Source organism: Pristiophorus japonicus, chromosome 5 (genome assembly GCF_044704955.1).
Source record: "Pristiophorus japonicus isolate sPriJap1 chromosome 5, sPriJap1.hap1, whole genome shotgun sequence".
Lineage (NCBI taxonomy): Eukaryota > Metazoa > Chordata > Chondrichthyes > Pristiophoridae > Pristiophorus > Pristiophorus japonicus.
The window spans coordinates 224855804-224880852 of record NC_091981.1 but is presented as its reverse complement, the minus strand read 5'-3'; the positions used below and the strand labels follow the sequence as shown (position 1 = coordinate 224880852).

Here is a 25049-nt window from a genome sequence, read left to right as displayed (position 1 = left end):
ACACCTGAGGAAAAGAGTGTTCGAAGACCAGGCCCTCAAATCTGCCATCTAGCTCATGGTCTACAGGGCTGTAGTAATACCCGCCCCCCTGTATGGCTCAGAGACATGGACCATGTAGAGTAGACACCTCAAGTCGCTGGAGAAATACCACCAACGATGTCTCCGCAAGATCCTACAAATCCCCTGGGAGGACAGGCGCACCAACATTAGAGTCCTCGACCAGGCCAACATCCCCAGCATTGAAGCATTGACCACACTTAATCAGCTCTGCTGGGCAGGCCACATAGTCCGCATGCCAGACACGAGACTCCCAAAGCAAGCGCCCTTCTCGGAGCTCCTTCACAGCAATCGAGCCAAAGATGGGCAGAGGAAACGTTACAAGGACACTCTCAAAGCCTCCCTGATAAAGTGCAACATCCTCACTGACTCCTGGGAGTCCCTGGCCAAAAACCGCCTTAAGTAGAGGAAGTACATCCGGGAGGGCGCTAAGCATCTCGAGTCTCATCGCCGAGAGCATGCAGAAATCAAGCACAGGCAGCGGAAAAAGTGTGCGGCAAACCAGTCCCACCCTCCCTTACCCTCAATGACTATCTGTCCTGCAAAGTCCTTACTCTACAGCATGAAACCACACGAGGCACATTCCAGGGACAAGGCCTCAGTGACCTTAACTCTATATTACAGCACTCCAGAAGTGATGACCCTGCGTGGGACCTCACTTTATGTACCTGAGTGATCAGGTAAAGAGTGTCTCCCACAAGTTCACCCCCTGTGGTCAAGGTGTGCATCTGTGTTGAGTTTGTACAGTAATACAGTGGTGTTACATTGTAGTTACAATCATGACATCACCTTCCCCCCCCCCCCCCCAAAATCTTATGGGGTTGGGTGCGTGTTGCAGCAGGGTAATGCTGAGGGTCAGCTACAACCTGTGGCTTATGCCTCCAGGTCGCTCTCTGAAGCAGAACGGGGCTATGGGATGGTTGAGAAGAAGCGCTTGCATGTGTCTATGGTGTAAAGAAAATGCATCAGTACCTCTTTGGTAGGAAGTTTGAATTAGAGATCGACCATAAGCCACTCACATCCCTGTTGTCAGACAGCAAGGCTGTCAATGCCAATGCATCAGCTCGCATACAGCAATGGGCTCTCACACTAGCGGCCTATGACTACTCCATCCGGCACCAGCCCGGCACTGAAAATTGCGCTGATGCGCTCAGCAAGCTCTCACTGGCCACCACCGAAGGGGTAGCTGAGCAAAGCGCTGAGATGGTCATGGCTGCCTTCAACAGTGCAGGCTCCCCTATCACAGCCCGCCAGATCAAAATCTGGACAAACAGCGATCCCCTCCTATCCCTGATTAAGAAATGTGTCCTGACCGGGGATTGGGTGCCCGCACACGGAGCATGCCCTGAGGAGGTCAGACCATTCCACAGATGGATGGATGAGCTCTCCATCCAAGCTGACTGCCTACTATGGGGCAGCTGGGTAGTCATGCCCCAGAAGGGCAGGGAGGCGTTCATCAGGGAACTCCACAGCGAGCACCCAGGCATTGTGATGATGAAGGCCATTGCCCGGTCACACGTTTGGTGGCCCGGAATTGACTCAGACCTGAAACACTGTGTTCGCAGGTGCACGACATGTGCCCGGCTGGGCTATGCCCCCAGGGAGGCCCCGCTCAGCCCGTGGCCCTGGCCCACCAAGCCAAGGTCACGCATTCACATTGACTACGTGGGCCCGTTCATGGGGAAGATATTCCTTATCGTTGTAGATGCGTACTCGAAATGGATCGAGTGCATCATCCTGAATTCATGCACGTCATCCACCACCGTGGAAAGCCTACGTGCGATCTTCGCAATCCATGGCTTGCCGGACATCCTGGTTAGTGATAATGGCCCGTGTTTCATAAGCTATGAATTCCGGGAGTTTATGTCGGGCAATGGCATCAACCACGTCAGGACTGCGCCGTTCAAGCCGGCCTCCAATGGCCAGGCGGAACGTGCAGTCCAAATCGTTAAGCAAGGGATGCTCAGGATTCAAGGACCCTCCCTACAATGCCGCCTATCGCGCCTCCTGCTGACCTATAGGTCCCGCCCGCACTCGCTCACAGGGGTTCCGCCCGCAGAGCTACTCATGAAACGGACACTCAAAACTCGGTTGTCCCTCATCCACCCAGTCCTGACCGACATAGTTGAGGGCAAGCATAAGGCACAAAACGAGTACCATGACCGTAATTCGAGGGGGAGATGTATAGAAATAAATGATCCTGTACTCGTCCTCAATCACGCCATGGGGCCCAAATGGCTCGAGGGTACTGTAATTGACAAAGAAGGGAATAGGGTCATTGTGGTAAAGCTCAACAATGGCCAGATATGCCGTAAACATCTGGACCAAGTAAAAAATGGTTCATCAATAACATGGAGAAACCTGAAGAAGACCATGAATTGAAGCTCACACTACCGCCAGTGAATGTGCAACAAAAGCAATCAGAGGACTGCACAGTTCCTGAGGTCAGCCCGGACAGGCCGGAATCACCACAGGTGACAGACACTCACGTCAGTGTCCAACAACCAGAGCCCCAACTGCAGCGCTCACCTGAAAGACTAAACCTATGATCCCATTCTCGTTGCCAATGTAAAGTCCTTACTCCACAGTATTAAACTACACGAGGCACATTCCAGGGACAAGGCCACTCAGTGACCTACAGCACTCCAGAAGTGAAGACCTTGCGTGGGACCTCCCATTATGTACCTGAGTGATCAGGTAAGGAGTGACTCCCACAAGTTCACCCGCTGTGGTCAAGGTGTGCAAATATGTTGAGTGTGTACAGTAATACAGTGGTGTTACGTTGTAGTTACAAACATGACATGTCCCACGTGTGACAGGGACTGCGGTTCTCGTATTGGACTGTTCAGCCACCTAAGGACTCATTTTAAGAGTGGAAACAAGTCTTCCTCGATTCTGAGGGACTGCCTATGATGATGATATTTGTTTTGTAAAATCTTTACAGATGAACTGTTTAGGAGAGTGATAGGGGTCAAGTTTCGGGCCGCGTCTAGAACGGCGCAGCCCCACAAGCCACGCCTAATTTCCACGTTCAAAACCGCACCGAAAACTTAACCTCGGTATTCTCCACTCCCTCAGGTCGATCCAGGCCCTTGGCGCAGCGCAGCACAAGCTGTGGGGGGCGGAGCCAGATCCCGGTGCTGAAAACAGTGCCGGAACCTCTGCACATGCGCGCTACAGTGTGCGCGCATGAGCAGTAGCTCTAGGCGCCTGAAACAGTGTGGGAGGGGCCCGAAGCATGCCGCCCCTAGCCCTGGCCAAATGGGCTCACTGGAGCGGCGAAGATCGGACTGCACCTCCCTCCTCGAGCTTCTGCTCTGGCTCTGTCTCTGGCTCCCCCCCCCCCCCCCCCCAGCTCCCGTTCCGCTGCCTGCCGCTGCCCCCCCCCCCCCCAGCTCCCGTTCCGCTGCCTGCTGTGCCCCCCCACCCCAGCTCCAGCTCCCGCTCCGCTCTGCTCCGGCTCCCCTCCCCGCCCTTTCCCCACCCCCCCGCCCCTTCAGGTCCGGTCCGCTCCCTCTTCATGTCTTTGGCGGGGCCCGCCCGCCTGGCATCTTGCTGGGGGCGGGCCCCGCCCGAAGTCTTCGGCCCGGCTTCTTCTTGTCTGCCGGGCCCATCCAGCCACCTCCCTCTCCTCCCTCTCCCTCTCCTCTCCCCCTCCCCCCTCCTTCCTCCCTCTCCTCTCCCCCCCTCCCTCCTTCTCCTCTCCCCCCTCCCTCTCTCCCTCTCTCCCCCTCCCTCCCTCTCCTCTCCCCCCTCCCTCTCCTCTTCCTCCCCTCTCCTCTTCCCCCCCTCCCTCTCCTCTCCCCCCCACTTCCCCCCCTCCCCTTGCTGTCAGAAACACATAGACACTGACAGAGAGATACTGACACAGACAGAGATAGAGAGAGACACACTAGGGGGCCCCGTCCCAGTATGCTGTTGGAGGGCTCCCGGTGCTGCAGTCAGTGAGTAGAAACTTAATTTTTTATTTATTGATTTTTAAAAAATTTTTAATTTTTAATGTTTTATTTTTTTTTATTGATTTATTGGTTGATTTATTGATTTATTTATCACTTAGTATTGATGATGGCTCTTTATTTGTAAAAGTGATGTGTTTCATGTTTGTAAACTTCCCGTCCCCACCCCCCCATCTCTCGTTCCCTACGCCTGATTTTCTAAGTGTAGGCAAGGTTTTTCTGAGCATACAAAAATCTACACTTACCCCATTCTAAGTTAGTTTGGAGTAAGTTTTTACTGCCTTAACTTGCAAAACAGGCGTAAGTGGCCGGACACACCCCCTTTTGAAAAGAGAAATCTGTTCTAAAATGAAACTGTTCTAACTCACGAGAACTGGAGCAAACTAAATGCTGAGAATTGCAATTTCTAAGATACTCTATTCTAAACTAGTTGCTCCAAAAAAATAGGAGCAACTCAGGCCGAAACTTGACCCCATAGTGAGGGTGATCTCAACTTTCAAATTTTTTTAATGAATGTCTTTTGCCCTGCAGCTGCTTAGTGAAGGGCAAGCTCTACTGGCACTATTTCATTATGTTGGGCCAAATGAGAAACTTGGAATTCGGGATTGGTCTGCTGCCCAGTTTGAGGAGCTTCAGCTTCATGCCTTGGCAACTTTGATCTCAGTGGCTCCAGTGATGGTGGAAGATTACATGAGCTGTCAAGGCAATACACGTTTGCTGCTTCTGTTAGACTGGTGTACAAGTCGAGGTAAATGCCTTTAAATTGCAGTAAATTTAAACTTGTCAAATCTGAAAGGGAAAATATTAAAATGGATTTTTTGATTGATCAGTATGCTTTAGTGATAAGGGACCAAAGAAGTATTGAACCATGATTTAACCCATTTGACGTGGATGGGTTCTGAATGTCAGTACAGTATAAAATTTGTGACTGTTCCATTTATACTGAATATTTTGTGAGGAGATACGGCATGAACACTAAAAGACATTGTGGGCCGAAATTGCCCTGTTTTGCGACTCCCGTTAGTACCTCCAGGAGGCGCTAACAGGCCGTGAAACTGCTTTTGCCGGAGATGGGACTTGGGCAGGAGGAGCGCTTCCGGCTCCCGCGAAATGGCGTGGGAGTTAGTGGAGATGCTGCTACGATAGTGCTCACCACGAGCCGCCACGCAAACAGCAATGACGTCATCGCTGTGCGCCCCACGGCAGAAATTGGCCAGTGCCCCCCGAGGCTGCCACGAGCAGTGTCAGCGCCAGTCTCACAGGTCGTGAACCAAGCCGACATCTGCTCATGGGGCGGAAGTTAAAGAGGAGATGGGGAGCGCCCCGCGCTGCCATTTTGCAGGTTTGGCCGACTCACCAGTCGGTCCAACTTCGTCCTCCATTGCCTGGTCCGGGCCGCCATTGTGCAGCCCGGCACTTCGTTTGGGTGCTGGGTTGCAGCCTCTGCACCATGCCGCCCTGATGGCCCAGTGGAGGCCATCAGAGGCCCAGCAGAGTGCACAGCGGCCCTCTCCTTTAGCCAAAGGGGAGGGCGTTGAAATGCATCAGCGCTATGCGGAACAGCTGCGTAGCGCTGATGAACGTGCCCGAATAGTGCCCTAGAACCTGCCCCAACAGGAAGTGGAGTGCTCGACATTGCGCTTCACTTCCTATGAGGGGCAATAACTGCAATTTCGCGGCCGGGGCAAGACTTTGCACCGGATGCAGCAAGTCCCGCCCTAAGTCAGTTACCGCTCCCAATCGGGGCGCTGGGGAATTTCTCTCCCTGTGTAGTTTCCCATGAAGTTGTACCTCCAATAATTTGAGTTAGTTATTTAGAATAATAGATCTGTGCATCAGTCACACAATTTTTACTTGTTACCTCTCAGATCCATACTTTGGTACAGGCAATTCATTCCATGCTACTGGCGGCTGTGGCAGTAAGAAAGCTCAAATGCGCTACTGTCTAAGACTCCTGAGATCTATGGCATCCCTAGGTGAAGAACCTATAAACCAAAACTTATATGACCAAGGATCCATTCATCAACTTCTAGGTACAGTATATTTGCAATTTCAATCCTATCCTAATAAGTTAAAATATACGGTTAGAAACAGGAAAGCAGATGAGAATTCTTGCAGTGTCCAGGCCAGTGTTTGATATTCAACCAATACCAAAACGTATTAACCTGCCATTTATTTAATTTGCTATGTGGTACCTTATTGTGAATAAATTGGCTGCCGCATTTGCCGACAAAATAATGAAGATTACACTTAATTTGCTGTGAAATGCTTTGGGATATTCTGAGGATGTGAAAGAAGCTATATAAATACATTTTCGTTCTTCCCTTTTCGCCTCCTGAACTTAAACCACGAGATAGCTTTGAAGGTGCCAGCAGCCCTAAGATACCTCACCCAAGTGTCCAATCTTCGATGAACTTAAATGATAAATATTAGTTGACAGCATCACAGATGAAGCTAATGCTGTCATGCATACTTTATAGGAAGGGCTACCTGACAGTGATCAGGAGTGGGAATCCTGGCTGACTTTTCCATTTGCATTCCTCAGTTCACTGAGGTCAATTCTACCACTTCTACCAGCACACTGGCTGTGATTAGCTAACTCAGCACAAACCAGAGATTGAATGAGATCTTCCTGGTCTGTATGACTCAGTATCACACCAGGAAGTGCATTCCTCAAGTGGTTGAGTGAGATTATTTGATAAGGGTTTTAAAGAGTAGAGTTCATGTGCTCACAAGTGAGTATGAAAGGTTCAGAAATGACACATGGCAGGGGTTGGATTCAGTAGGAGAGACAGCTAAGCATGGAGATCAGCTGGAAGAGGACATAACGAGTGATACGCTCATAATAAAGGATGAAACTGAGTACTGTGAACAATGAGCATGTGACCTTAGCTCCTTTAATAAGACTCCAGAATGCAGGTACCTCGTGGGTGGCCTGCTTATACACAGTGCTCCCAAGGGATGCTGGGATCCCTTGGGACTCCAACAGGTAGGCCCTCTGGTGGTAGTGTGATACAGGTTGCAAGGGGTTAAATACATAACATCACTCCCTCGTAAAGTTAATAGTACACTTATTTACAAGGTGAGACGATCTGGGCTTTTCGCTCCCTTGTGGATCGTCTCGGTACAAATGCGGGTGTGGGTGAGTTGGTTGGTTCTTCACTGGGCTGCTGGGCAGCCGGCCTTGCCGGGCTGCTGGGGATGTTCAGTTCGGCTTCGTGGTTAACCATGATGTCAGTTGCCACTTGTGTGTGTGTTGGAGGGTCAAAGTTGGTGGTGTCTTCTTCGGGTTGTTCGTAGCTGTTGGTGAACCGCAATTTGATTTGGTCCAAATGTTTTCTGCACGTTAGTCCATTGGCCAATTTGACCTGAAACACCCTACTCCCCTCTTTGGCTATGACTGTGCCAGTGAGCCATTTGGGACCATGTCTCTAACTGAGTACAAACACAGGGTCATTGGCCTCAATATCGCGTGACAAATTTGCGTGGTCATGGTACACACTTTGTTGATGCCGCCTGCCCTCCAAGTGATCATGGAGATCAGGGTGGACAAGAGAGATCCTTATTTTGAGCGCCCTTTTCATGAGCAGCTCGGCTGGGGGAACTCCGGTGAGTGAGTGGGGTCTGGTGCGGTAGCTGAGCAGCATTCGGGACAGTTGAGTCTGCAGGGAGCCTTCCGACACGCGTTTCAAGCTTTGCTTGATGGTCTGAACTGCCCGTTCTGCCTGGCTGTTGGATGCGGGCTTGAACGGGGCAGATGTGATGTGCTTGATCCCATTGCGGGTCATAAATTCCTTGAATTCAGCACTGGTGAAACATGGCCCATTGTCGCTGACTAGGACATCAGGCAGACCGTGTGTTGCAAACATGGCTCGTAGGCTTTCAGTGGTGGCTGTGGACATGCTTACAGACAGTATTGCACATTCAATCCATTTTGAGTAAGCATCCACGACAACCAAGAACATTTTGCCTAGAAATGGGCCTGCATAGTCCACGTGGATCCTCGAGCACGGTTTGGTGGGCCACGACTGTTAAGTCCTGACTCTAATGTACTGACTTACACGAGACACATGCTGAAGTCAAGGTCACTCAGGACCTGCACCTTTTAATTCCAGCTCTCCAGTGCTGCACTTGCCTGAGACCTCCCTTTATGTACCACAGTGGGACAGGTATGGAGTGTCTCCTGCAAGTGCACCCCTGGTGGTAAGGTATGCTTATTATTACAGGTCATATCCAGTTACAGTCATGTATAGCATGGTAAGATACAGTTATATACAGTAATGTGAGATACATGATATCACCCTCCCCCAAGGTCTTATTGTCTTTATAGATTCAGTCTCTCAGGTGGTCTGCGCTCTCGCGTGGAGCGTCTTAGTTATGGTTCAGTTGTTTGCCTTGGTGCCTGTTTTTCGCTCGGTGTGATTGCTGGTATCTCGCCTGGGTTGTCTATTTCGTTCGGTGTGATTGCTGGTATCTCGCCAGGGCTGTCTGTTGAGACTGCCCTTTCCTCAGGTTGCTCCACCTGTCTGTCCACCAGGTGTGGTGTGAGTTCCACATTGTAGTCTGCCTCTGGTCCTTCAGTGTTATCAGTGAATCTACTTTTTACTTGGTCTACATGCCTCCGGTAGGTTTGGCCATTGTCCATTTGTACAACCAGTAGCCTGCTTCCCTCTTTGTCTGTTACTGTCCCTGCAAGCCATATGGGACCCCGGCCATAGTTTAGCACAAACACTTTGTCCCCTATCTCATTCCACCTCCCCCTCGAATTTCAGTCATGGTACTCGGTTAGCTTTTGACGCTTAGCCTCAACAATTTCATGCATGTCTGGGAGGATTAACGAGAGCCTGGTCTTTAAGGTTTGTTTCATCAGTAGTTGCACGGGGGGAGATCTGTATGCCAGCAGCAGTCGCGACAGGCGGCTCTGCAGCTGGGACCTTGGATTCTGAGCATGCCTTGTTTAATGATCTGCACTGCTCGCTCCGCCTGGCTATTGGAGGCCGGCTTGAAAGGTGCCGTCTTAACGTGATTTATACCGTGGTCAACTATAAAATCGTGAAATTCTGCGCTGGTGAAGCACGGACCATTATCACTGACCAATATGTCAGGAATGCCGTGCGTTGCAAACATGGTTCAAAGGCTCTCCACAGTGATGGAGGTGGTGCTCGAGTTTAAAATGGTGCACTCGATCCATTTTGAAAATGCATCAACGACTACGAGGAACATTTTGCCCATGAATGGGTCCACATAGTCTACATACACCCGCGACCACATTTTGGTGGGCCAGGGGCTTAGGGGGGCCTCCCTGGGGGCATTAATGAGTTGGGCACAAATGGTGCACCGACGGAGGCAGAGCTCCAAGTTCGCATCAATGCCAGGCCACCAGACATGATATCTGGCTATGGCCTTCATAAGGACGATCCCCGGGTGCTCGCGATGGAGCTCTCGGACAAACGCCTCCCTGCCTCATAAGGGCATAACTACTCGGCTGCCCCACATCAGGCAGTCTGCCTGTAGTGAGAGTTCATGCAGCGCCTATGGAAGGGTTTGACCTACTCGGGGCAGGCATCGCAAGCCTCTGCCCAGTCACCGGTTAAAACGCATCTTTTAACTAGAGATAACGTGGGGTCGCTGGTTGTCCAGGCTCTGATTTGGCGAGCCGTCATGGGCGAACCTGTGGATTCACAGGCATTGATTGCCATGACCATCTCACAGTCCTGTTCGTCGGATCCTTCTGTGGTCGCCAGGGGTAGCCTGCTAAGCGCGTTGGCACAGTTGTCTGTGCCTTATCGTGTAGTCGTAAGCCGCCAGCATGAGTGCCCACCGCTGAATGCGCACCGAGGCGTTGGCGTTGATTGCCTTGCACTCGGATAGTAGGGACGTGAGGGGTTTGTGGTTGGTTTCTAACGCAAACTTGTCCCCGAAAAGATATTGGTGCATCTTTTTGACACCGCACACGCACGTGAGCGCCTCCTTCTCAACCATACCGTACCCGCGCTCCGCCCGTGAAAGTGACCTGGAGGCATAAGCAACGGGCTGCAATTTACCCGCATCATTGACGTGCTGTAAAACGCACCCGACCCCGTACGCTGATGCATCACACGTAAGGACTAACTTTTTACCTGGGTCAAAAAAGGCTAAAACACTCTTGGAACGTAGAAGGTTGCGTGCCTTATTGAAGGCGCGTTGTTGGGTGTCCCCCCAAAACCAATCACACCCCTTTCTGAGTAGCACGTGGAGAGGCTCCAGCAGCATGCTCAAGTTCTGCATAAAGTTCCCAAAGTAATTGAGTAACCCGAGAAAGGCGCGCAGTTCTGAGACATTCCGGGGCCTGGGTGCCAGGCAAATCGCTTCGGTTTTGGATTCAGTTGGGCGGATTCCATCAGCGGAAATCCTGCCCAAAGATTCAACCTTAGGCGTGAGAAACAGACACTTGGATTTCTTAACTCTTAGGCCTACCTGATCCAATCGACTTAGTACTTCCTCAAGATTGCGGAGATGAGAGTCGGTGTCCCTGTCCGTGATGAGTATGTCATCTTGAAACACAACCGTCCCCGGGATGGACTTGAGCAGACTTTCCATGTTGCGCTGGAATATAGCAGCTGCCGACCTGATGCCGAATGGGCATCGATTGTACACAAAAAGACCTCGATGTGTGTTGATGGTGGTGAGTAGCTTAGACTCTTCCGTCAGTTCTTGCGTCATATACGCAGATGTGAGGTCAAGTTTCGAGAAAAGTTTTCCTCCAGCCAACGTGGCAAATAGGTCCTCTGCTCTGGACAGCGGGTATTGGTCCTATAGGGAGACTCTGTTTATGGTAGACTTGTAATCCACACAGATTCGCACGGATCCATCAGGCTTCATGATGGGGACGATGGGGCTTGCCCAGTCGCTGAATTCCACAGGTGATATAATGCCTTCCCGCAGAAGCCGGTCCAGTTCGTTTTCAATCTTTTCCCTCATCACATAAGGCACAGCTCTAGTCTTGTGATGGACCGGTCTGGCATTCTGTGTGATGTAGCTTCTAACTTTAGCCCCTTTGAAGGTGCCCACACCTGGCTGAAAGAGATGTTCAAAACGGCTTAAAACTGTTGAGCAGGAGGTCCGTTCCTCTGACGACATGGCGTGAACATCATCCCATTTCCAATTAAGTTCTGCTAGCCAGCTTCTCCCCAACAGGGCTGGGAGATCCCCAGGGATAATCCACAGGGAAAGTCGGTGCACCATCCCTTTGTGTGTGACTGAGAGCATGGCGCTGCCAAGGACTGGGACGATTTCTTTAGTATAGGTCCTTAGTTTGGTGTCGATCTTTGTGAGTTTTGGTCTGTTGCTTTTGTGCGGCCACAGCTGTTCAAATTGTTGAACACTCATGAGGGATTGACTGGCCCCCGTGTCCAGTTCCATGTTGACGGGTATCCCGTTGAGTAGAACCCTCATCATAATTGGAGGCGTCTTGGTATAAGAACTGGACATTGATCGTGGTAGCGCGCTATACCACGGCGTCCCGTACACTGTTCCAACCGTCTTCTGGTCCGCTTTCTGACCCTTCCAATTCGTATACCAGCCGAGCTGCTATTTTTCTGCACATGCGAGCCAGATGCCCTGTGTAGTTGCAGTTTCTGCAAACGGCATGCTGAAATTGACACACCCTAGTTGAGTGCCTTCCCCATCATCTCCAACACAGACCGTTTCCATTGTTTCCGAAGGATGAGCTGCGTCTGGCTGATCTCCCTTGAACTTCTCTCAATCTGTTGTTGATTACTCGCATTGTGGGTTGATGAGGTGTGATCGGCTGTTCATGTGGCCCTTGATTTTGATGGTTTCTGGCGCCACTGTCTGCTGTTGAAGGCCTGCTCTCCTGCCTTTGTCTGTGTGTGGGGGTAGCGGTTTGTTTCACAATGTGAACCCCTTGTTCCGATGCCTCGTTGGTTGTCGTACCCGAAGTATAGATCAGCCTCGTTTCTTCTTCGCCTGCCAAGACCGTCTGTGCGACCAGTGCTGCTGCCTCTAGAGTCAAGTTCTTAGTCTCTATAAGCTTTCGGAATATGCCTGCGTGGCCTATTCCTTCAATAAAAAAGTCTCTCAGTACTTCTCTCCTTAGTTCATCGGGGAACTCACATGAACAAGCTAGCCTCCGAAGTTCCGCCACGAAGTCAGGTATGCTTTGGCCCACACAGTGTCTGTAGTTGTAGAACCTGTGTCTGGCCATGTGTAGGCTGCTCGCTGGCTTCAGGTGGTCTCTCACCAGTGTGCTCAACTCCTCAAACGACTTGCTTGCTGGTTTCTCGGGTGCCAGCAGGTCTTTCATTAAAGCATATGTTTTCGAGCCACAGCTGGTCAAGAGATGGGCTCTTCTCTTGTCTGCCTTATCGTCGCCCAGCCAGTCTTTGGTCACAAAGCTTTGCTGGAGCCTATCTATAAAGTCATCCCAAATGTCACCAGCATTGGATTTCTCATCTGAGCTGTTGGTAGCCATTCTGTGGATTCTGTGATCCTGTAACTCGTCGCCACTGTTAAGTCCTGACTCTAATGTACTGACTTACACGAGACACATGCTGAAGTCAAGATCACTCAGGACCTGCACCTTTAATTCCAGCTCTCCAGTGCTGCACTTGCCTGAGACCTCCCTTTATATACCACAGTGGGACAGGTATGGAGTGTCTCCTGCAAGTGCACCTCTGGTGGTAAGGTATGCTTATTGTTACAGGTCATAGCCAGTTACAGTCATGTATAGCATGGTAAGATAGTTATATACAGTAATGTGAGATACATGACAACGACCACAAACTTAGCGATGCCTCTCTGGGTGCATTGCTCAGCTGAGAGCAAGTGTTGCACTGGCGCACACATGACTCTAAATCTGAGTCGATGCCGGGCCATCACACATGGGATCTAGCTATGGCTTTCATCATTACATTGCCTGGGTGGGTGCTCTGCAGTTCACAAATGAATATATCTCTGCCTCTCTTGGGCAAGACCACGCGATTACCCCACAACAGACAGTCCGCCTGCAGGGACATTCCGTCTTTGCGCCTGTGGAACGGCTTAATCGCTTCCTGCATCTCAGCTGGGATGCTGGACCAGCTCCCATGGAGGACACAGTTTTTTGGCAAGGACAGTAAAGGATCCTGGCTGGTCCAGGTCCTGATCTGGCGGGCTGCAACGGGTGACTTTTTGTTTTCGAGTGCATCCATTACCATAAGCAAGTCTGCAGGCTGTGCCATTTCGACACCGGTGGTGGGCAATGGTATCCGACTGAGAGCATCAGCGCAGTTCTCTGTGCCCGGTCTGTGGCGGATTACATAGTTGTATGCCGACAGCGTGAGTGCCCATCTTTGGATGCAGGCAGAGGCATTGGTGTTAATCCCTTTGCTCTCAGAGAACAGCGATATGAGCGGCTTGTGGTCAGTTTCAAGCTCAAACTTGAGGCCAAACAACTACTGGTGCATTTTTTTTACCCCGTAAACGCACGCGAGAACCTCTTTATCAATCATGCTGTAGGCCCTTTCGGTCTTGAACAAACTCCTGGACACATAAGTGACCGGTTGCAAAATCCCCGATTTGTTAGCCTGTTGTAACACACACCCGACCCCATATGATGACGCATCGTAATCGTTTACAAGGGTTATACAGGACAAGCAGTTTGTTTGAACACAACAGATTTCTGGCTTTCGCAATGAATTCCCCCATACCCAGTCATCGCCCTTGCGCAGAAGCATATGTAGGAGTTCTAGCAGGGTGCTTAACCCGGGAAGAAAATTCCCGAAATAGTTAAGGAGTCCCAGGAACAACTGCAGCTCCGTCACGTTCTGTGGTCTCGGCGTGTTCTTGGCGTCGATGGGTCTGATGCCGTCTGCTGCGATTCTGGGAGGTGGCCTTGGAAATAGCGGATGCATTGACAGTCATTTTCCAACATTCCATTGACTCTGGATCAGTTCCTATGGAGTGGAGGGTAGCCAATGTAACCCCACTTTTTAAAAAAGGAGGGAGAGAGAAAACAGGGAATTATAGACCGGTCAGCCTGACCTCAATAGTGGGTAAAATGATGGAATCAATTATTAAGGATGTCATAGCAGTGCATCTGGAAAATGGTGACATGATAGGTCCAAGTCAGCATGGATTTGTGAAAGGGAAATCATGCTTGACAAATCTTCTGGAATTTTTTGAGGATGTTTCCAGTAAAGTGGACAAAGGAGAACCAGTTGATGTGGTATATTTGGACTTTCAGAAGGCTTTCGACAAGGTCCCACACAAGAGATTAATGTGCAAAGTTAAAGCACATGGGATTGGGGGTAGTGTGCTGACGTGGATTGAGAACTGGTTGTCAGACAGGAAGCAAAGAGTAGGAGTAAACGGGTACTTTTTAGAATGGCAGGCAGTGACTAGTGGAGTGCCGCAAGGTTCTGTGCTGGGGCCCCAGCTGTTTACATTGTACATTAATGATTTAGACGAGGGGATTAAATGCAGTATCTCCAAATTTGCGGATGATACTAAGTTGGGTGGCAGTGTGAGCTGCGAGGAGGATGCTATGAGGCTGCAGAGTGACTTGGATAGGTTAGGTGAGTGGGCAAATGCATGGCAGATGAAGTATAATGTGGATAAATGTGAGGTTATCCACTTTGGTGGTAAAAACAGAGAGACAGACTATTATCTGAATGGTGACAGATTAGGAAAAGGGAAGGTGCAACAAGACCTGGGTGTCATGGTACATCAGTCATTGAAGGTTAGCATGCAGGTACAGCAGGCGGTTAAGAAAGCAAATGGCATGTTGGCCTTCATAGCGAGGGGATTTGAATACAGGGGCAGGGAGGTGTTGCTACAGTTGTACAGGGCCTTGGTGAGGCCACACCTGGAGTATTGTGTACAGTTTTGGTCTCCTAACTTGAGGAAGGACATTCTTGCTATTGAGGGAGTGCAGCGAAGGTTCACCAGACTGATTCCCGGGATGGCGGGACTGACCTATCAAGAAAGATTGGATCAACTGGGCTTGTATTCACTGGAGTTCAGAAGAATGAGAGGGGACCTCATAGAAACGTTTAAAATTCTGACGGGTTTAGACAGGTTAGATGCAGAAATGTTGGGGAAGTCCAGAACCAGGGGTCACAGTCTGAGGATAAGGGGTAAGCCATTTAGGACCGAGATAAGGAGAAACTTCTTCACCCAGAGAGTGGTGAACCTGTGGAATTCTCTACCACAAAAAGTAGTTGAGGCTAATTCACTAAATATATTCAAAAGGGAGTTAGATGAAGTCCTTACTACTCGGGGCATCAAGGGTTATGGCGAGAAAGCAGGAAGGGGGTACTGAAGTTTCATGTTCAGCCATGAACTCATTGAATGGCGGTGCAGGCTAGAAGGGCTGAATGGCCTGCTCCTGCACCTATTTTCTATGTTTCTATGTTTCTTCCCAAGAACTCGAACTCCGCCGCCAGGAAAACACACTTCGAGCATTTCAACCTGAGTCCCACGCGATCCAACTGACTAAGAACCTCTTCCAGATTCTTCAAGTGCTCAGTGGTATCCTGACCTGTAACCAGTATGTTGTCCTGGAAAACCACGGTGCGAGGAACCGACTTTAGCAGGCTCTCCATGTTCTGTTGGAAGATTGCCGCAGCCGACCGAATCCTGAATGGGCATCTGTTATAGATGAACAGACCTTTGTGCGTGTTGATGCAGGTGAGGCCTTTTGAAGACTCTTCCAGCTTCTGCGTCATGTAGGCCAAGGTCAGGTACAATTTGGTGAACGTCTTCCCTCCAGCCAGGGTCACAAATAGGTCATTTGCCTTGGGTAGCAGGTACTGGTCCTGCAGCGAGAAATGGTTAATCGTTACTTTATAATCCCCACAAATTCTGACCGTGCCGTCCTCTTTAAGTACCGGTACAATCGGACTGGCCCACTCGTTGAATTCCACCAGTGCGATGATGCCTTCTCGCTGCAGCCTGTCCAGCTCAATTTCCACTTTCTCACGCATCATATATAGTACTGCCCGTGCCTTGTGGTGGATGGGTCGCGTACCAAGAACCAAATGGATCTGCACTTTCGCCCCCGAGAAGCTTCCAATGCCTGGCTCGAACAACGATGGAAATCTGCTCAGAACCTGGGCACATGAGGCGTCGTCGACGGACGAAAGCGCTCGGATGTCGTCCCAGTTCCAGCGGATTTTTCCCAGCCAACTTCTGCCAAACAGTGTGGGGCCATCACCTGGCACGATCCACAGCGGGAGTTTGTGTAATGCTCCATCATAGGAGACTTTGACTTCTGCACTGCCACTTACAGGGATTAGTTCCATGGTGTAAGTCCTTAGTTTGGTGTGAATGGGGCTGAGCTTGGGCCTGTGTGCCTTGTTGCACCACAGCCTGTCGAAGCTCGTTTTACTCATTATGGACTGACTCGCATCCGTGTCCAGTTCCATAGATACTGGAATTTGTCATGTATTTCACCACCTTGCAATGTCTATAAGTATGTAACTGTAACTCATGCATACTGTACCTGTACCCTTGTAATGCACACCCTGACCACAGGGAGTGAGCTCCTCACCTGGGCTTCCATGTATAAAAGGGGAGGTCCCACCCAGAATCAGCAATCTTTAGTCCTTGGAATAAAGTGAAGGTCACAGAGTGACCGTGTCTGATATATCCATGCCTCGTGTGAGTTTGTAACAAGGTGCAGAGACACTACATCTGGCAACGAGAAATGGGAATCACCGAACCACGAGGATGGCCACCGGCAGCACAGAGGAACGCTACTGTGTGGGTGAGGACTGGGACTACTTTGTGGAAAGACTCCAGCAGAGTTTTGTCACAAAGGATTGGCTGGAAGAGGCAGCAGCTGACAAGCGGAGGGCGCATCTACTGACCAGCTGTGGTCCACAGACATATACGCTAATGAAAGACTTGCTCGCACCCGAAAAGCCAGCGGACAAGTCCTTCGAAGAGCTCAGCCAGCTGATCAGTGAGCATCTCAAGCCGGCAAATAGCCTACACATGGCCCGGCACCGGTTCTACTCTCACCGGCGTCGGGAGGGTCAAAACATCTCGGACTTCGTGGCGGAACTGCGGCGTTTGGCCAGTCTCTGTAAGTTCTCCGATACCTGTAGGGGGGAGATGTTAAGGGACTTTTTCATCGAGGACATTAATCATGCAGGCATTTTCAGGAAGCTCATAAAGACTAAGGATTTGACTTCAGAAGGGGCGGCGTTGATAGCTCACACCTTTATGGCAGGGGAAGAGGAGACCAAGCTAATCTACGTGCACAGCCCTGGTTTTAAAGTTGCGTTGAACCAGGGAATCAATGTTATAAAAATGACACAGAACCCCACAGGCAGGCAAGGGCAATTCGACACCGCCCAGGCAGGCAGGCAAGGGCAATTCGACACCACCCAGGCAGCAACAAGCTCCTGGCAACAGGGACAATGGAAAGGGGATCGGCAATTCACGCCATCATGAGGAACAATACATCCTGTGATGGGACAATTAATAACCCCCATCAGAGTGCTTAGAAACAGCCAAAAGGGCCATCAGAGAGGAATGCCTGGGAATAGTCCTTTTGTTAACAGCAATCTCAGCTCATGTTGGAGATGTGGGAGCAGACACACTGCAAAAATCTGCAGGTTCCAACTTTACACCTGTAGGATTTGTAATGTCAAGGGACAGCTGGCCAGGATGTGCAAAAAGGCAGTAGCGAGGCTAGTCTGCGAGACAGAGGAAACAGACGAGGGGTCTGAAATGCAGGATGAGGTCTGGGGAACAACCATGGATGCTGAAGTTCAGAGAGTTCATGTGGCTGACGTCCACAGCTCATACACCAAAACGCCACCCATGATGATGAAAGTCTTACTGAATGGCATCCCGGTGCACATGGAGCTAGATATCGGAGTTAGCCAGTCCCTCAAGGGCGCCCAACAATTTGAGAGACTATGGCCACACAGAGCTAGCAGGCCCAAATTGGAACGCATTGAGACGCAGCTACGTACGTACACCAAAGAGATCATCTCAGTGCTGGGCAGTGCAAACTTGGTGGTAACGCATAATGGATCACAGAACCGGCTGCCACTCTGGATTGTTCCGGGAAATGGCCCCGCGCTCTTGGGGAGGAGTTGGCTAGCTGAGATGAATTGGAAATGGGGGGATGTGCACGCCATTTCATCCGTGGAGCGAAGTTCATGCTCGCAGGTATTGCAAAAATTCGAGTTACTCTTTCAACCCGGTGTCGGAACGTTCTAACGACCATCACAACACACAAAGGATTATTTGTTTACAATAGGTGCCCGTTTGGCATTCGTTCGGCAGCGGCTATCTTCAGCGAAACATGGAAAGCTTCCTCAAGTCCATCCCTGGAACAATTGTGTTCCAAGACGACATCCTTATAACGGGTCAAGACACTGAGGAACACCTCCGCAACCTGGAGGAGGTGCTACACTGATTGGAACGGGTAGGCCTGTGGCTGAAAAAGGCCAAGTGTGTGTTTTTGGCCCCAGAGGTCGAGTTCCTGGGCAGGAGGGTTGCCGCAGACGGGATCCGGCCCACTGAATCAAAAACTGAGACGATTCACCGGGTGCCCAGGCCCGGCAACATGTCGGAGTTGCGATCATTCCTGGGACTCTTGAACTATTTTGGGAACTTCCTGCCGAACTTAAGCACATTGTTGGAGCCGTTACACATGCTCCTCCGTAAAGGTTGTGAATGGTCTTGGGGGGGGGGGGGGGATTGTCAAGAATGAGCTTTCAATAAGGCGAGGAACCTGCTGTGTTCCAACAAACTGTTGACTTTGTATGACCCCTGTAAAAAAAAACTGGTTTTAACATGCGATGCATCATCCTACGGGGTTGGGTGTGTTTTGCAGCAGGGTAACGATGACGGCCAACTCCAACCGGTGGCTTAAGCCTCCAGGTCACTCTCCCAGGCAGAGCGTGGATACAGCATGGTCGAGAAGGAGGCACTCGCGTGTGTGTACGGTGTGAAAAAGATGCACTAGTACCTTTTCGGTAGACGGTTCGAGCTAGAGACGGACCACTAGCCGCTAACATCCCTGTTGTCTGACAGCAAGGCTGTCAACGCTAATGCGTCAGCTCGCATACAGCGATGCGCCCTCACGCTGGCTGCGTATGACTACATCATACGGCACTAGCCAGGCACCGAAAATTGCGCTGATGCGCTCAGCAAGCTCCCACTGGCCACCACCGAGGGGGCATCGGAGCAGAGCGCCGAGTTGGTCATGGCCATTGAGGCTTTTGACACTGCGGGCTCCCCCATCACAGCCCGCCAGATCAAACTCTGGACTAACAGGGACCCCCTCCTATCCATGATAAAGAAATGAGTCCTGACTGGAGACTGGGCGCCCGCACACAGGGCGTGCCCCGAGGAAGTCAAGCCGTTTCAGAGACGGATGGATGAACTCTCCGTCCAAGCCGACTGGCTGTTATGGGCAACCGGGTAGTCATGCCCCAGAAAGGAAGGGAAGCGTTCATCAGGGAACTCCACAGCGAGCACCCTGGCATCGTGTTAATGAAGGCCATTGCCCGGTCACATGTGTGGTGCCTGGAGATTAACTCAGACCTAGAACACTGGGTTCGCAGGTGCACGACGTGTGCCCAGCTGGGCAATGCCCCCAGGGAGGCCCTACTCAGCCCGTGGCCCTGGCCCACCAGGCCATGGTCACGTATTCACGTGGACTATGCGGGCCCGTTCATGGGAAAAATTTTCCTGATCGTTGTCGATGCATCGAGTGCATCATATTGAACTCGTGCACGACATCCATCACCGTGGAGAGTCTGCCTATGGTTTTCGCGACCCACGGCTTGCCGGATATCCTGGTCAGCGATAATGGCCTGTATTTTACCAGCCATGAATTCCAGGAGTTTATGTCAGGCAATGCGATCAAGCAAGTAAGGACAGCGGTGTTCAAGCTGGCCTCCAATGGCCAAGCGGAACGGACAGTCCAAGTCATAAAGCAGGGCATGCTACGCACCCAAGGACCCTCCCTCCAGTACCGCATATCGCGTCTCCTGCTGGCGTACAGGTCTTGGCCGCACTCGCTCACGGGAGTCCCGCCAGCGGAACTCCTCATGAAACGCACGCTCAAGATGCGGCTGTCCCTCATTCACCCAGCCCTGGCAGACATTGTTGAGGGCAAGCGCCAGTCCCAACCGAGCTCCATGATCGAGGCTCAAGGGGGAGGTGTATAGAAATAGATGACCCGGTATTTGTTCTTAACCATACTTTGGGACCCAAATGGCTTGAGGGCACTGTAATTAGCATAGAAGGAAACGGGATCATGGTGGTCAGACTAAACAATGGGCAGATATGCTGCAAACACTTGGGCCAAGTAAAGACAAGGTTCAGTGCAGACACGGAGGAACCGGAAGAAGAGCATGATGAGATAGCACCCACATCACTGCCAGCGCACGAGCAACAAAGACAGCCCTCAGCATGCACAGTCCCTGCGGCCAGCCCGAACAGATACACTGCTTTGAGTACTGTTGAGGGGGATGACGGTTCATGGCACCGTGGCTGGCTCTGCTGCACAGGAGGGCAGGAAAAAGTGCGGGAGAGCGATAGTGGTAGGGGATTCAATTGTAAGGGGAATAGATAGGCGTTTCTGCGACCGCAACCGAGACTCCAGAATGGTATGTTACCTCCCTGGTGCAAGGGTCAAGGATGTCTCGGAGCGGGTGCAGAACATTTTGAAGAGGGAGAGTGAACAGCCAGTTGTTGTGGTGCACATTGGTACCAATGAAATAGGTAAAAAAAGGGATGAGGTCCTATGAGAAGAATTTAAGGAGTTAGGAGCTAAATTAAAAAGTAGGACCTCAAAAGTAGTAATCTCGGGATTGCTACCAGTGCCACGTGCTAGTCAGAGTAGGAATCGCAGGATAGCTCAGATGAATACGTGGCTTGAGCAGTGGTGCAGCAGGGAGGGATTCAAATTTCTGGGACATTGGAACCGGTTCTGGGGGAGGTGGGACCAGTACAGACCGGACGGTCTGCACCTGGGCAGGACCGGAACCAATGCCCTAGGGGGAGTGTTTGCTAGTGCTGTTGGGGAGGAGTTAAACTAATATGGCAGGGGGATGGGAACCAATGCAGGGAGACAGAGGGAAACAAAATGGAGACAGAAGCAAAAGACAGAAAGGAGATGAGTAAAAGTGGAGGGCAGAGAAACCCAAGGCAAAAAACAAAAAGGGCCACTGTACAGCAAAATTCTAAAGGGTCAAAGTGTAATAAAAAGGCAAGCATGAAAGCTCGGTGCCTCTATGCGAGGAGTATTCGGAACCCAGCAGAGGGCTCAGAGCTAGATAGAGTGGATGAGAGCTCAGATGAACAGGACCCCAAGAAAGAATGCAAAAGGCAGGAGGCAACAGAGCAGAGTAGCACTGGGGTAAGTGTAAACCACAAGGTGATAGGAAGGGACAATACGTATGAATATAAAGGGGCTGCAGGAGGGGTAAAAACTAAAAATCATGATTTAAAAACTAGTATTAAAATACTCTACCTAAACGCACCCAGCATTCAAAATAAAGTAAATGAGTTGACGGCACAAATCATTACAAATGGGTATGATTTGGTGGCCATTACAGAAACGTGCTTACAGTGTGGCCAAGACTGGGAATTAAACATACAGGGGTATCTGACAATTCGGAAAGATAGACAAGAAGGGAAAGGAGGTGGGGTAGCTCTGTTAATAAAGGATGATATCAGAGCAGTTGTGAGAGATGATATTGGCTCTAATGAACAAAATGTTGAATCATTGTGGGTGGAGATTAAAGATAGTAAGGGGAAAAAGTCACTGGTGGGCGTAGTTTATAGGCCCCCAAATAATAACTTCACGGTGGGGCGGACAATAACCAAGGGAATAATGGAGGCATGTGAAAAAGGAACGGCAGTAATCATGGGGGATTTTAACCTACATATCGATTGGTCAAATCAAATCGCACAGGGTAGCCTTGAGGAGGAATTCATAGAATGCATACAGGATTGTTTCTTAGAACAGTATGTTACAGAACCTACAAGGGAGCAAGCTATCTTAGATCTGGTCCTGTGTAATGAGACATGAATAATAAACGATCTCCTCGTAAAAGATCCTCTCGGAATGAGTGATCACAGTATGGTTGAATTTATAATACAGATTGAGGGTGAGGAAGTAGTGTCTCAAAGGAGCGTACTATGCTTAAACAAAGGGGACTACAGTGGGATGAGGGCAGAGTTGGCTAAAGTAGACTGGAAACACAGACTAAACGGTGGCACAATTGAGGAACAGTGGAGGACTTTTAAGGAGCTCTTTCATAGTGCTCAACAAAAATATATTCCAGTGAAAAAGAAGGGCGGTAAGAGAAGGGATAACCAGCCGTGGATAACCAAGGAAATAAAGGAGAGTATCAAATTAAAAACCAATGCGTATAAGGTGGCCAAGGTTAGTGGGAAACTAGAAGATTGGGAAAATTTTAAACGACAGCAAAGAATGACTAAGAAAGTAATAAAGAAAGGAAAGATAGATTACGAAAGTAAACTTGCGCAAAACATAAAAACAGATAGTAAAAGCTTTTACCGATATATAAAACAAAAAAGAGTGACTAAAGTAAATGTTGGTCTCTTAGAAGATGAGAAGGGGGATTTAATAATGGGAAATGTGGAAATGGCTGAGACTTTAAACAATTATTTTGCTTCGGTCTTCACAGTGGAAGACACAAAAACCATGCCAAAAATTGCTGGTCATGGGAATGTGGGAAGGGAGGACCTTGAGATAATCACTATCACTAGGGGGGTAGTGCTGGACAGGCTAATGGGACTCAAGGTAGGCAAGTCCCCTGGTCCTGATGAAATGCATCCCAGTGTATTAAAAGAGATGGCGGAAGTTATAGCAGATGCATTCGTTATAATCTACCAAAATTCTCTGTACTCTAGGGAGGTACCAACGGATTGGAAAGCAGCTAATGTAATGCCTCTGTTTAAAAAAGGCGGCAGACAAAAGGCAGGTAACTATAGGCCGGTTAGTTTATCATATGTAGTGGGGAAAATGCTTGAAGCTATCATTAAGGAAGAAATAGCAGGACATCTAGATAGGAATAGTGCAATCAAGCAGACGCAACATGGATTCATGAAGGGGAAATCATGTTTAACTAATTTACTGGAATTCTTTGAGGATATAACGAGCATGGTGGATAGAGGTGTACCAATGGATGTGGTGTATTTAGATTTCCAAAAGGCATTCGATAAGGTGCCACACAAAAGGTTACTGCAGAAGATAAAGGTACGCGGAGTCAGAGGAAATGTATTCGCATGGATCGAGAATTGGCTGGCTAACAGAAAGCAGAGAGTCGTGATAAATGGGTCCTTTTCGGGTTGGAAATCGGTGGTTAGTGGTGTGCCACAGGGATCGGTGCTTGGACCACAACTATTTACAATATACATAGATGACCTGGAGGAGGGGACAGAGTGTAGTGTAACAAAATTTGCAGATAACACAAAGATTAGTGGGAAAGCGGGTTGTGTAGAGGACACAGAGAGGCTGCAAAGAGATTTAGATAGGTTAAGCGAATGGGTTAAGGTTTGGCAGATGGAATACAATGTCGGAAAATGTGAGGTCATCCACCTTGGGGAAAAAAAACAGTAAAAGGGAATATTATTTGAATCGGGAGAAATTACAACATGCTGCGGTGCAGAGGGACCTGGGGGTCCTTGTGCATGAATCCTAAAAAGTTAATTTGCAGGTGCAGCAGGTAATCACGAAGGCGAATAGAATGTTGGCCTTCATTGCGAGAGGGATGGAGTACAAAAGCAGGGAGGTCCTGCTGCAACTTTACAGGGTATTGGTGAGGCTGCACCTGGAGTACTGCGTGCAGTTTTGGTCACCTTACTTAAGGAAGGATATACTAGCTTTGGAGGGGGTGCAGAGATGATTCACTAGGCTGATTCCGGAGATGAGGGGGTTACCTTATGATGATAGATTGAGTAGGCTGGGTCTTTACTCGTTGGAGTTCAGAAGGATGAGGGGTGATCTTATAGGAACATTTAAAATAATGAAAGGGATAGACAGGATAGAGTCAGAGAGGTTGTTTCCACTGGTCGGGGAGACTAGAACTAGGGGGCACAGCCTCAAAATACGGGGGAGCCAATATAAAACCTAGTTGAGAAGGAATTTCTTCTCCCAGTGGGTTGTGAATCTGTGGAATTCTCTGCCCAAGGAAGCAGTTGAGGCTAGCTCATTGAATATATTCAAATCACAGATAGATAGATTTTTAACCAATAAGGGAATTAAGGGTTATGGGGAGCGGGTCGGTAAGTGGAGCTGAGTCCACGGTCAGATCAGCCATGATCTTGTTGAATGGCAGAGCAGGCTCGAGGGGCTAGATGGCCTACTCCTGTTCCTAATTCTTATGTTCTTATGGAATCACCAAGTAACAGAGACACGTGCTGAGGCTCAGCCACCAGAGCCACAACTGGAGCACCGACCAGCCAATAGACTTAACCTCTGAAACTAAAAGACCTAAGCGGGGAGGTGATGTCATGTATTTCACCATCTTGCAATGACTATAAGTATGTAACTGTAACTCATGCATACTGTACCTGTACCCTTGTAATGCACACCCTGACCACAGGTAGTGAGCTCCTCACCTGGGCTTCCAGGTATAAAAGGGGAGATCCCACCCAGGAGCAGCACTCTTTAGTCCTGGGAATAAAGTGAAGGTCACAGAGTGACCGTGTCTGGTATATCCATGCCTCGTGTGAGTTTGTAACAAGGTGCAAAGACACTACAGAATTCCGTTCAGTTCAACTTTCATCACTATTGGTGGACATTTCGTGGTGAATGTGTGTACCCCGTACACTTCTGCCTCCTCGGTGCAAGTCTCCAATTCAGCCTGATCCACAGTGGATCGATCTTCCTCTGCAACGTGGTGGTTAGCAGGGTTTGCAGCTCGCCTGCACATTCGCTGGAGGTGTCCCATTGTTCTGCAGCCGTTGCACGTATAGTGTTTGAAGCTGCATTGTTGGGCCCGAAGATCACCTCCACAACGCCAACAAGGTGTTAACTGCCTCGAATTAACG

At 49.8% G+C, this 25049-nt stretch overlaps 1 protein-coding gene across 3 annotated transcripts in view; it reads left to right on the top strand.

Annotated features, from left to right (window-relative positions):
• LOC139264616 (cilia- and flagella-associated protein 69-like) overlaps nt 1-25049 on the top strand; it is a 206062-nt gene that overhangs the window by 89008 nt on the left and 92005 nt on the right. For all 3 annotated transcript variants that reach the window (XM_070881352.1, XM_070881354.1, XM_070881353.1), the window contains 2 exons: nt 4545-4761; nt 5882-6046. In XM_070881352.1, coding sequence (XP_070737453.1) covers nt 4545-4761; nt 5882-6046 — 382 coding nt within the window. The remainder of the gene's footprint in view (nt 1-4544; nt 4762-5881; nt 6047-25049) is intronic.